The 13,705-nt window shown below is 35.8% G+C and overlaps 1 protein-coding gene and 1 pseudogene across 5 annotated transcripts; both read left to right on the forward strand.

The window, feature by feature from the left end:
* The first annotated feature begins 2,983 nt into the window (after nt 1–2,983).
* On the forward strand, nt 2,984–9,632 carry LOC137746104 (uncharacterized). Of its 4 annotated transcripts, none has more exons than XM_068486169.2 (13): nt 2,984–3,190; nt 3,549–3,677; nt 3,768–3,841; nt 3,915–3,986; nt 4,085–4,113; nt 5,069–5,119; nt 5,592–5,642; nt 6,448–6,507; nt 6,625–6,707; nt 7,199–7,346; nt 7,595–7,645; nt 8,283–8,387; nt 9,102–9,632. In XM_068486169.2, exons 1-13 carry the CDS (start codon nt 3,147–3,149, stop codon nt 9,237–9,239), a joined length of 1,035 nt encoding a protein of 344 aa, XP_068342270.2. In that variant the 5' UTR covers nt 2,984–3,146; the 3' UTR covers nt 9,240–9,632. The 4 variants fall into 4 exon arrangements, with proteins under 4 accessions (XP_068342270.2, XP_088537807.1, XP_088537809.1 ...); XM_088681681.1 differs by having other exon boundaries at nt 3,039–3,190; nt 8,180–8,387; XM_088681683.1 differs by lacking the exon at nt 2,984–3,190 and adding an exon at nt 3,206–3,440.
* A 1,250-nt stretch (nt 9,633–10,882) lies between these two features.
* LOC137744220 (transcription repressor OFP6 pseudogene) lies at nt 10,883–11,730 on the forward strand (annotated as a pseudogene). The gene has a single exon (XR_015954038.1). The product of XR_015954038.1 is annotated as a transcription repressor OFP6 pseudogene (transcript).
* Nucleotides 11,731–13,705: the final 1,975 nt, after the last annotated feature.

Genomic DNA, 13,705 nt, shown 5'->3' on the forward strand with positions numbered 1-13,705 from the left:
TAAGAATATTAAAATATAAATATACTATTGTGTGTGTGTGTAGAAACATGGGTACATTCATCAAAATTAACCAAAAAATTATTGTATCAAAACATGAGTACATTCTTCAAAATCACAAAAAAAAAGAAAAAAAAAAAAAGAAAGATATTAGGCTGAATAAAATTAGTAAATTTCTTTGATTAAACTTAATATGGATACATTCTCAAATAAAAGAAAAAAGAATGTACCCACATAAGTTTAAAAATGGATTAGAAAAAAAAATTGAATAGATTTTATATAAAAAAAAATGGTACATTTTACATATAACAAATTGGTATATTTAAGAATGAGTACATTTTAAGATTAAAAATTTGAAAAAAATTACATGAATGGTACATATAATTTGTTACATCCCACATCGCCTAGGGGAGTGGATCCTGTAAGCCTTATATGTATATTCTCATCTCTACCTAACATGAGACCTTTTGGGAGCTCATTGGCTTTGAAGTTCATCGGAACTCTGAAGTTAAGCGAGTTCACGCAAGAGCAATCCTTAGGAAGTTATTGTGTGAGTTCCCAGAAATAAAACCGTGAGGGCGTGGTTGGGGCCCAAAGCGGACAATATCGTGCTACGGTGGAGTCGAGCCCGGTATGTGGTGGGGTCCCGGGCCGGGATGTGACAATTTGGTATCAGAGCCAATCCCTGGCTGGAAGTGTGCCGGCGAGGATGTTGGGCCCTTACCAGTGGATTGTTATATCCCACATCGCCCAGGGGAGTGGATTCTGTAAGCCTTATATGTATATTCCCATCTCTACCTAGCATGACGCCTTTTGGGAGCTCACTGGCTTCGGGTTCCGTAGGAACTCCGAAGTTAAGCGAGTTCACACGAGAGCAATCCCAGGATGGATGACCCACTGGGAAGTTCTCGTGTGAGTTCCCAGAAACAAAACCGTGAAGGCATGGCCTGGGCCCAAAGCGGACAATATCGTACTACGGCGGAGTCAAGTGGACAATATCGTACTATGGCGGAGTTGAGCCCGGGTTGTGGTGGAGGCCTGGGCCGGGATGTGACATAATTAGCATGGGTACATTTAGCAAAATTAAAAATGGGTATAAATACAAATAAAACTTTATAAAATATGGGCACAAAAATAAATTAATATATGGGTACAAATTAAAACTGAAAAGAAAATTGGTACAAATTACAAAAGGGTTGCAAATGAAAAATGGGTACGAACTAAAAATAAAAATATATGATAAAAAATTTAGCCATAAATATAAATATACTAATTGTAACATTTTTAACATTAAATGAATATATTTAGAAATAAAAATATTTTATTATTGAAATAATTAATGATGTTATTAATACTAAGGAACTTGATCAAAAATTGGAAATGAATAAGATTTTAATCAATGGAGTAGTAAAAGGAATGATGAGAACCTAATTTCTCCTTAAAAAAATTATTTAACTCAAAATTCACCAAAATTTAGTGATTTTTCAATATCTATCGAAATTTAAATATTTTTAGATTAAAATGTTCATAAAATTAAATTAAGATAGTGAACATAATTTTTTTTAATTACTTTAAAAGAAAAAAGTAGCCTAAATTTATTCTTTAATAATCTTAAGCTAAAAAATTTAGATTAGAAGAGTTGGAGCAGAAAAGTTGTTTATGGGCTAAAACCTAAATTTTTTGGGCTAAAATTTTTTGGTTTAGCCCAAGGGTTGGAGATTGTCTAAGGGGAAGAAATCAAAGTTGAGGCATTAAACGCTGCAGAAGGGAGACGATGATCCTAGAAATCTGGTTTATTAAGAATGAGACCTAGATGAGCTAACGCGTCTGCCATAGAATTTGCCTTTTTGAAAATATAGTTTCATTCGATGCGATTGAACTTAGAAACCATCCCACAAATATCCTCAATAATAGAATTTAGGTTCCAATGGACGTCTCATTTTCCTTGAAATGTGCAGCTGATTAACTTTGAATCTCCCTCCACCAGAATGTTTTGAAGCCTTTACATCTAGCAAACCTTAATCCTTCCCTCAAACTCATAGCCTCAGCCACTGAAATAGTTACTCCGTCTAGGTTGAAAGCACTAGTACCAATAACTTGACCCTCATAATTCCTTGACACAAAAGCAACATCAACTGTCTCCAGAGTGACAGAACCATCCAAGTTTAACTTTATAACGTCTTGGTGAGGGGGATGCCATCGAATGACCTACTCAAAAGAAACATCAACCTTGCATTTTGGTTTCCAATTAGAGCTGAAGAACGAAGAAACCACACTAGTTGAAATGGCAAGGCAGTGAAAGGTGTTCATTAATAATATATATTTTTAGATTATTTATATCACAAAACATAATTGTTATTAGCAATTTAAAAGTCAACAAGAACTGAAAATGATGAAGAATAAAAAACCGCTAACGGAAGTACGAAAGTGTCACACAATATCACTTTATATATGAAATTGGAACGAAATTAATGTATGAAAGTTAGAATTATATAGTTAATAACAAATTCTAACATAAACTCACCGTTTTAGTACCAACAATTGTTGGGTTTGGTGGTTGAGATTATAGCTATGATTGGAGTCCCACATCGGTGGATGAGGAGAGTCATCCATCCTAAAGGTACCACACACACATATTGCTAAGGCCCTTTAGTAAAATTCCAAACCTATTTCTTTCGGGTGGTTAAAGTGGAGGGAATATCAGCAATATTGACTCGTGTGTGTTGAACTCGTAGGTGTGCTTCCGCACAACAATAAAATCTCCAACGAAAACTTGTCGTAACTATATTAGACCACGTAAATTAGCAACACATGTTACACTACAAAAGTTTCTTTTTATTTAAGCTAGATGCCTTCTAGTTCTACTATACATTGCCCTTGAAGTGACTCAAATTTATTGGCTAAGTTCTTTTAGATTCTTGAGAGAGCATATTCAACAATTTGATTCATAGCTATATATCCATACAACTATTTTTACACACCTTCATTTTCTGTAATTTGTTCATAGCTTCCTCCTATTTTTTTTCTTATTTATGACTCTTAATTTTTTTTTTTTTTAATTTGTTCAATTAAATAGCTTCCTCCCACAAAATAAGGACAATAAAAAACTTTGGAAAAAATATTAGTAAATAGAAGACCGAAATACAGAGATGCTTCTTCGGCTCTTTTCTATCTCACGCTCTTCTGGTTTCAGGTAACGTCTCCGTTTCTTACTCCCACCCATCCACAAAGCCTACAAGTTTGGTTTTCAAATTATGAATTAATTGTCCTAAACAAGTACGAGGCCTTCATAAACTCATACACTTTTTAGAGAGAAATAGCTAGCAGCCTAGCAGTAGCCATAGGATGCTGTATAGTCCAATCACACCGATATTGCCCTTTTAACTTGTGCCTTACCACCTGCACAACACCACCGGTCTGGTTTTATCACAAAAAACATCGGTGTAATTAGACGTTCATATTTGATTTTGTTCTCCTATATGAGATTTTTGTATTGTAGGACATATGCGTCTAAATTCTGAAGTGAAACTCCGTTATCGATATTTTTTTAGTTATATAAGGCCAAGGGCAAGCTACAGATTATACTGTGGAAGCAGAGAAATGGGTGAGCAGGAAAATTCAGAATCTGAAGCGATTCGAGTGAAGAGGCGTGCTACGTTTCGTATATGCAATGTGTCAAGGTTCTTACTTTTTTGGCTCAAAATTCTTTGTGGTGTGTGATAGTTTTAGTGGCGATTGTTTTGTTAATTGGGGTTTTTTTTTTGTTTCAGTTTCACCACTGAAATACTGGAGATCCCTGCTGACAATCCAGCATTGCATGTTCTTGTTATACCTGGAAATCCAGGTGGGTTTTTGTGTTTGTGTGGGTGGGATTGATTCAATTTTGAGAGTTACGATTTGGGTTTTCGGTATTGTAGGTGTTGTTTCATTTTACAAAGACTTTGTGGAGTCACTGTATGAGTTGCTGGATGGAACTGCTTCTGTGACAGGCAAGATTTTGGTGTTTGTTGTATGTTATTATTCGTTAAGTGTTTCGGAAAGTGTAAAAAATATGCTAATTTGTTTGCATTCTTGTGTCTATCATCAGCTGTTGGGCATATATCTCACACCAAAAAGGTATTACATTTTGCTTATGCAAGGTTAGGCCATACTCGTTTACTATTTGCATCAAATTTCACTTCTTTACCTTTGTTGCTCCTGATCATTAATGCTGTACTTTTCTTTCCTTTGCAACTGATGATGAGTATGTTTTGCTGGCTGCCCATTGTAAAGCCTACTGAAATTCTATGAACATAAAATATGGTTAACCCTTGGTTTGTGTGGCTAATCCTATCTCAGCTTTAATAAGGCTTCGTCTATTCAATTAGCAATATGTTAATTTCTCTGTAATGTGAAGACTGAAGACAAATAAAAATTAGGGGCGATTCGTGGAATATATTGTAGTCCCGAGCTTCAAAATATCTGTAAATTGAAATACTGTATCAGTTGGAGTGCATGAAGTGAACCAGCAAAAGGTCTCTTTGATCTTTGTTTAGTTAAAGGTAATTAATTTGGACAGATCACAGATGCATGAGCTGAAAGCCACTTACAGGTCTTGTTGCCTTTTTCTTGGAGAGCAGCGCTAAAACAAGCTGAGTAGGGGTGTCATTAGTTACATTTTTCAAAGGAACAATGGTATATGTCTTGGGTAGTTGGGTTAGTGATAAAAGGGTGGTGGTCATCTTATTGGCCTCAGGTTTACATGTTTCTGAATCTGAAAGTTACAAAGGTTTTTAAGACCGTTGTACGATTAGATTTCAACCAATTATGCATGCAAGTTGGGATTTTGACCTTCCATAATAAATATGGTATAGTTCTTGCAAGTCTGGCTTTGCCTTTCTGTTTTAGTTTAATGTTATTTTCATGACATTTGTATCATTAATTAATCAGATATTTGATCTTTTTATCTTTTTATGGTCCTTCAGCCTAAGAAATGGTTTACTGTGTTTTTCATATCACAAGCAATATATATCTATGCTTCAGCAATCTGTGGCATGGGCATGATTGTCAAATAATATTCTCTTTTTGTTAGAACTGGGAGCATGGAAGGCTGTTCTCATTGCAAGAACAAATTGATCATAAGGTAAACTCTGCTTGCTTTATTGCTTCTGAAAAATGGTTGGCCGGATAAGAGAGATCAGAGATTTGTGGTACACCTCAAGTTGGTGGTGTGGTGGTTTAATATCCTGCATAATGGAGTGAAACATATTGATTGTCATTGCCTCCCAAATCAAATGCGTTGTAGTTGATCTGCTGGTATTAACAATGACTGAATTTTGAATCCAAATATCTGAATTGAGCTTCTGAGCGTACAGTTTTTCATGTCATTCCAATTCCATGCATTTTCTCCTGTAATACAGAATCCAACTTTGACTTCCAGATCTTACCTTTATTTTTCAAAACTCCATTTCAATAGTTTTCCTAATGGCACTCTTCAGCCAATTTGTCTATATTGGAACTTATTAGTTATAATTGTGTCTGGTTCCTCAATAAAATAAAAAATAGTGTAGAGTGTCACATACAGTTTTGACTGCTAATTAAATTCGCACTTGCAGATGGACTTCATCAAACAGGAGTTGCAAAATAATGAAGTTCCTATATTACTGGTGTGATAATTTTCTATCTCCAATTTGTGCTTCTATTTTCAGTTTAATGTCTGCTGTGTGGAGAAGAGGGGCGTATAAGTGCAGTATCTGTTGATTCTGGTCCTAAATCACCTCTAGATTCTTGGAACAAGTTTGATATCTCTTGCATTTAAGTTCTGTAGCAATTACTTATCAGCGAAGCTGTATCTGCTAAACTTATTGGTGGCATAGACATCAGTGATATTGCAAATACACATCCATCTTTACTTAACAATCAAGCACCCCTTGATCAGAAGCTGCTTCAATGTTTTTTTTTAGTCTAAGTGTTAGTATACGAAGCATTTCCCAGTGTCAACACAAAATGTTCTCTTGTTTCAGTTTTTGTGTGTGATTGTTTACTGAGAGTAGTTTTTTTTTTTCATGACTATATCTATATGCAACTATGTTCTGAAATTTCTGTATTAAGAACATAAGGTTTGTGATCAAGTGCCCTCTCTTACTCTGGTTTTTTTTCATTCGGGTGTTATCCATATGGTGTTTCTCCTGTGTAGATTTTTAGTAATCCTTCAATATGTGTGTGTTTTAGCCTTCGATCAATGGTTAGGTGATGAAGATCTGTCAGCATTTCCTGGTTCTGAACTAGGATTATTAGTATACCATGATTTTTTTTTTTTTGTTCGAAAGTTGTTTTGTCAGGTGTTGATCTCAACAAGTTCTGTGATCACCAATTCATCCACAGGGTTACATGAAAAAAAGATTGAATTTTTTTTTTTTTGTTTCTGACTTTGATTATCTTATAAAAATGCTGAAGTTTAGTTTCCTGCAGGTTGGGCACTCTATTGGTTCATATATATCTCTAGAAATGTTCCAGAAGTCTCCAGAGAAGGTGACAACAACCTTGTACAATGTTGTCTACTACTCACTCAGTCACTTGCCATACTATTACTACCACCCATAGGCTTCTGACTACAGAGAACCTGCTACATGTTTTATGGAATTGTAGGTGACATTTTGTGTTGGACTATATCCTTTTTTGGCCTTAAACCGACAATCCGTACAGCAGTCTTTCATTGGGAAGCTTGCAGCGTAAAATTCTTTCTTTTTTATGCATGTTTTTTGTTTTGTCCTATGCATTAGTGTGCTTCATGCACATGCAATAGGCAGTTATTATAATGAAAATTTTCCTGTGGCTGGTAGCTTTGGTTTTACTTTTATATTTCATGCCTACTTTCATTGGTGTCTGTTTAGTTTTGTTGGTTTCACTTACGCGACAATGAAAGTTGAACATTCAATGAGAAAACTGACAGTTGATGAATTGTTCAGGGAACTGTTATTGACACTCCAAAAAATCATCCTACTCTCCGCCAAGTTGAGTTTCTCGTTTAAGTGTTTATGTGAGAGGAATGCCGGATGACTTCTTTAGAGTGCCAATAACATCTCCCGTTTTTAGCCATTCATTGGAATTCTCACTTGGTCCTAATGTATATTGGCGGGGTTCTTTTAAAACTCATTCTAGTGATATTAGTTGTAACAGTAGCCATTCATAGAGATTAACAATACAGAATAGTGTGTTTCAGGTCCCGTATTCTAAGTGTTGTCTTGAGCTTAATTGTTGCACTCTTGGGATTGTTTCCTATCCGATTGTTGAGTTTAATTGTGACCACATTCCTTGGGAAGCTCTGGTCAGCTACTGCAATTGAGGCTACTTGCTCTCACTTGGTAAAGGTAAAGGTTTGTCTTGTAATAGATTGGTGAAGTTGGCTTCATAGGTCATACATACTTTCAAAAACGTCAAAAATATTTTCTTTTCTGGTTATTTCTTATTATGAAGAAGCTTATACTTATACCAATGTTCTGCTGATTAAACTATTTGCCTCCATCAAGCAATATGTTTTTTGTGCATGACTGTGTGCACGCTATTGTGCATGTGTTTTGAATCTTTTTCCATGAACATTTGATTTGTGTACTTGCAGTACCATACCATGCGGAATGTCCTCTTCATGGCAATGACAGAATTCAGAAAGGTAAAACTATTGGCTTTTTGTAAATTTAAGATTTTAGTTGTAATTGATCATGAAAGTTACTAATATTGTTTTTCGAAAACTGTAGTCACTGACTTCCAAATTAAACTGAAACTTTAACATGGGTCATGTGATTTTGTAAATAGTAAAACTTTTTTCACCCGCTTCCTCCTTTTATGTTGATATTTTCATCCTCTCTGAAAATAGAGTTATTACCTCCACATGCTTTCATGGTGATCATGAAAATGCAACTATTACTTCCCTTTAGATTCTCATCCACATTTCGAAAATCTAGTTCTTACTTTTAAATGTATATTGGTTTTGTGCTACTGCATCTACTGGGTGCATCCTTGATGTGATACGAATGAGTTCTTTCCGAATTGGTAATTTGGTAATCATGTATGCATTCAATCTGTTATCCTCGTGTTAACAGAAAGTTACATATTTGACTGAAAATTTACCATGATGGTGTTCGACTATGTATTCAACACAACACTATTTTTTTGTTAAGATATGATATTCTCTTTGCATATATAGCCTCTTCAGCTTCAACAAACACCAAAATTGCTGCATAGTTCATCTAGGAAAGTTAGAACTGTGGTATACATATTTTGTGCTTACCATAGGACTCCACTGTCAGCTTTCAGCAACACCAGATTGGGCATTCATGAGGGGAAACCAGCACAAAATAGCATTTTTGTTCGGCATTGACGATCACTGGGGTCCATTGCAAATGTTTGAAGAGGTAATTTAAGGAGTTCTTTTCAATGTTGAGTTTGGAAGTCAAGTGTCAATAAGATTTAAGAGGGATATTGTTTCCCTGCCTGTTTGTGCATATGAATATGTTGCGAATGCATTTATGCTTTAAAAATTATATGGTAAGTTTCATGACCTTCCAGACCCCTGAGATTCCCAGATACCTTTAACTCCCAGTGCTACTCGCCTGAAATATGCAGGCACAATTTACATGTCAATCACAAGGTGTATGGTGATTCTTATGGCTTTCATGTTAGAAAAGTATATGATTACAGTTTGTCCTGGATAAACATTGATTCAGAAGCTTTAAATGACCATTGTATTGGCTTTCTTTCCAAGCAGATACAAGATATGGTCAGAATTCTTAACATACAGATTGAATATTTGCTGCTAATGTCATGCACGTTGGTAAAAAGAGAGATAAAATGGTTGCAGTTGATGCTATTGAGTGTTAAGCGTGTGTTGCAATTTTGTTTGCGGAGATAACTTTTGAACGCCCTTTTTCACCTTTTGCACACCCTACTTTTTTCTAGCTATTAGATTGAACAAATCAAAAGAAAATCAGAGTGCCATAATTAAGAAAATGTGTGTAGAAGGTGTAAAATGGCGTGCAAATTTCACTTCCCTTTGGTTTACTTTTGCTTTTGGCATTTTCTAATATGCCTTACTGGGCATCACTACTTTGTATATCTGTGGGTCCCAGATTTCCAAGCAGGTCCCAGATGTTGCTCTATCAATTGAAAGAGAGGGCCACACTCATGCTTTTGGTTGCACTGAGGCTGGCTCATTGTGGGTTGCTGAGCATGTAGCAGGCTTGATCAAGAACAATCAAGCATCATAGATATACCTGCTCTATCTAGCCCACCATATTTGTCTTTAGGATGCAAATATTAGACTTTCATTTGGATGGATAAGTCAATAAATAAAGTCTTAAAGTTTTGATTGTTGCTTGATTAGTTATACCAGAAGCAGTGAATGGATTTGAGCTGCCTACTTGTGGACAAGGGCAGATTCTTCCGTATGACTGGTTGTATATCTGTTCTCCCTATTTCTCATACAAGACCGGACTTATGCTATCTGGTTGGGGGCCACGGAGGATTTTTATGTATAACCGGTTGTATGTCTCTCTCTCACTAACTCAAGCGTTAAATTTCTGTAAAGTCTTTAGTTAAAGTATTTGTACTATATTTATTGATCAGCATAAATAAGATTTATGAAGAATTTATTTACGTGAGACTTGTGAGTGCTTACAATATAAGTATTACCCATTCTGAATTATAATTTTTTGTTTTGGTGAAGTAATATTATTATTGACCATAAAGACTCTTAATTTTGTCTACAATTAACCATGAAAATGAAGTTGGGAAATTATCTTGGACATCATTTTCTAACATTAGGAGGTGTATACAGGTGACAATGAGCAGTGATTTAATTATTAGCTTTGCATCACTTGAGAGTAGGCCTCGCAATCGGATAGTGTTCGCCGTTTTTGTGTTATATCTGCTAATTTAATAGGTAATTTTTATGTCATATCTGTTATCTTAACGAGTCATTTTCGTATCATATACGTTATCTTATCGGATCGTGTCGTGTTAAATCTGTTATCTTAATGGGTTCTTAACAAATGACTAAATAACGACGTGATTCGTTAACAAGTCGTGTCGTGTTGGGTTAACGCGTCATGCAGGAAATTGTTATGCTTAATATCTAGATTTGGCAAACGATATCTTATCGGATTCTTAAAAAATAACTTTATAACAATATAACTAACAAATTAACTCACTCTAAAACTTATTATTTTTGTGTCGTGTCGCGTTAACAACTGGTGTACAAATTGACTAGCCTACTACAGTGCCAACCAAGGACAAAGCCAATGAAGGCTCAGTGGGGTATATGCCCCCACTCAAGTGATTCTTTAGTTAAGTCGCAGACTACAATTATATAATACACATGCATTATTTTTGAAGAAAATATATGTACCTAGTATTTAGCATACTTTCATACTGCGTATACTCTATATCAAATATTATATGAGCAAAAGTACTCTTATTTTGTCATTCAAACCGAAAAACCTCACTTTTGCGTAATTATGTATTAATATTTTTCTTATCACTTTGCCACTTTCCACTACTACATTGAAATTTTTGTAACATTAGAATTGTAATACATTATCATTTGAAATCATCCCTATTTTTATATTGATTATAAGTTATACTATAATAAAATTTTCTTAATTGATTTTCGGGTTGCCTCCATTAAAAGAAATTTCTAACTCCGTCCCTGACTCCAACCATCAAGAAGTAGCACACCATGATAACTAGGAAGCAACCCATCAAGTACATATTTTTCATAGTCAAATTGTGCGGTTTAGACGAGACTGTCACTGGAATAAACTCACAGAACATTCATTTTAGCATCTAGGGGACCCTTCAGGAGCTCACATGAACACTTTATAGTCAAATCCCCTTATCCCAACAACTCTCACTCACTTCCTCAACTAAACTAAACTCAACCTCTGTCTCTCTGTCTCTCTGTCTCGCTCTCTTTCTCCCTCTCCCTCCCTCTAAAACACACACGATGCCTACAACAACCAGAAGAAAGCTCCGGTTGAGCAAAGTCACGGTCGACATAGGATGCAGCTGCAGAAAACCTATTAAGCTCTTCCAAATATTCCACCCTAAACCTAAACCCTCCTCCAAAACCCTAAAACAAAACAAGTACAACCACTTCCCTCATCCTTCTTCTTCTTCTTCTTCAACCCCAAGCAACAATAACAACAACAACAAAGTCTACAAAGACGACTGTGCTCCATTTTTAGTCACAAATTCCGACGCAAAAGCCACGAGACCCGTCAGGGGCTTCGGTAGAATCGGCAACGAGAGCGTGGCTGTGGAGAAAGACTCCGGCGACCCTTACTTGGACTTTCGACACTCGATGCTGCAGATGATACTGGAGAACGAGATATACTCGAAAGACGATCTCCGGGAGCTTCTCAACTGTTTCCTGCAGCTCAACTCGCCCTGCAACCACGGCATTATTATCAGGGCCTTCACTGAGATCTGGAATGCTGTTTTCTCTGTCAGGTCTGGACGTTCGACGTTGCTGCACTTTGCGAGCAACAAGTCACATGACTACTAGCTGAAGGCTGAAGCTGTATCTGCTGCTCGTGCAACGGAGGATTGAGAGATTGAGTTTCCAGTTACATGTCGTGTTAAGATAAAAGACAAAGGGATTCAATCGAGTTATTTAAGGTCCTTTGTAAGGTTGTGGGGTGCATGTAATGTAAATAAATATTTTCGATTAATCAAATCTCATATGAATTATGGACACGATTTTATATTTGTTTTTTTTGTATGATTGAATTTTACTACTTTCCTAGAGTACAAAATAAAGTAAATTGTGGGATGATATAATGTTGGATCATGAGTTTTGTTACATAGTAACATGGTAAAAGAATATTTCTCTATATATATATATAAGGGATAATGTTTGTGTGTATGTTGTTATACATTTTTACCTTTTACTTCTAAAACATTACTGTATATAATTCACAGTTACAATGCCTTCGTGAATTTTTTTAGCGCAACAATTCTAATTTTGTATCTTATGTGGTAATCTTTGAAGTGAAATTTTCCGGCTGATGTTGTTGAAGTATGATATATATATATATATAGCAATTGGCTTGTAATAAGTTTTAACTAGAGTGGTTAAATTTGAGAAGAGCCAAGGCCATCTCCAACCGAAGGCTGGTCAGATAGCTCATTTTAGCCATCTGGTCATTCAAGAAATTAATATTTTAATGAACAGTGTATGACCATATTTCTTACCATCTCCAACCGAGGGGCCAGGCCATAGGCCAAAAATAGCCCTGTGAAAAAAAATCATCTCCAACCAAGGGCTAAAGGGTCATGGGGCCAAACATAATTTATTATTTTAATTGAACTACTATGGTTACTTAAATTAATTTACCTCAATAATTTTATGTTACGGGATTGTCAATAATTTTCATATTGTTGAATGTTTTTAAAAATGTTGTCTAAGTTTCATGTTGTTTAATTCTTTTTTGTTTTTACGTTGTTTAATGTTACTTAATGTTGTTTAATGACTTAGGAAGTTATACAGAAAAAAAAAGAATTTTTTTATTTTGTTAAAAAAAAAATGTAATAAAAAAAAAACCAAATATGACGTCAGCATGTGGCCTCGCCTGGGGCTGACTGGCTGGCTACTTTGGGCCTGTTGGTTGGCCCTTTGGCCCTTTTTTGTCCAGTGGGGCCCACAAGCCCTTTGGCCTGACCCTTGGTTGGAGACGGTTTTCGAGCTATTTTCGATCCTTTGGCCTTTTGGACCATTCAGTTGGAGATGGTCTAACCTTCTATAAAATAAAGAACAATACTTCATACTTATATTATGCATGCATTGTACAAATATTATGATTAAAATGGCTCATTTCTCGTCCTTAAGCAATTATTTTTATAAAATAATTTCGCATGGATATAAATTATGTCTTGGAATGAAAGACAATTCAGAATGACACACCTCGACCGAAGTCGAGACGTGCTGGCTGTCACGTGAGGGTGACGTAGCCAAGTGCGCAACAGAAGTGATGATAGTAATAAGTAAATGCGAATAAATAAAAACTAACCTAAGCTTATTTAACTAGTGATAAAAATAAGGGCGTGAAAATGATCAAGTACCAAATACAAGTATTCAGAGCATAGGCAATCCAATAGTGCAATCAAACCAACTAAGTGCTAATTATACAAAACAGGGAGAAGATCCCTACACTTATTTAGTAGATCATCAGAACCGTTGAGAAATCCTTGTGAGCCACCAAGATGTACAACTACCTAAGACCTGGAGGGGAGCAAAACAGAAGGGTGAGTGGGCAAAAACAAAACGTTTGAAAGCACATTTATCTTTTCTGAACATAATAACCCTAACTGTAAAACCCGTATAATTTTCAGAAAATAATACTACATATACACATACGAATACCAATGCGCAAGGCCAGTAAAAACTGTAATATACCATGTCCTAACGTTTCCACACTAAAAGATGTAAGCCAGGTGAAATCAATATAAAGTAATATGCCAGTCGAAGTCACCTGTATGACTGGACCCATAGCTCATCAGTATATGTTAGCACACGAATCAGAACCACCTATTGTGGTATGTACGACAGGGCTGGGTGTAAATATGTACGCTTAAGTGCTACGATCACGTAAAGGTTGTGCGAATAATCGCGGGTCACCTACGAGTCAGAACCACCTATTGTGGTCTGTACGACAGGGCTAGCACCAAACTTGGA

The sequence above is a fragment of the Pyrus communis genome, chromosome 12 (genome assembly GCF_041283825.1).
Source record: "Pyrus communis isolate YQ-2024b chromosome 12, ASM4128382v1, whole genome shotgun sequence".
Classification (NCBI taxonomy): domain Eukaryota; kingdom Viridiplantae; phylum Streptophyta; class Magnoliopsida; order Rosales; family Rosaceae; genus Pyrus; species Pyrus communis.

Bases quoted from the DNA above. Each gene is read 5' to 3' on its own strand.
- LOC137746104 (XM_068486169.2), top strand. From the start codon at position 3,147: ATGCTTCTTCGGCTCTTTTCTATCTCACGCTCTTCTGGTTTCAG. The intron at 5,643-6,447 runs GTGTGATAATTT...AGTTTCCTGCAG, and splicing joins ATGAAGTTCCTATATTACTG to GTTGGGCACTCTATTGGTTC. The intron at 7,646-8,282 runs GTAAAACTATTG...CTCCACTGTCAG, and splicing joins CAATGACAGAATTCAGAAAG to CTTTCAGCAACACCAGATTG.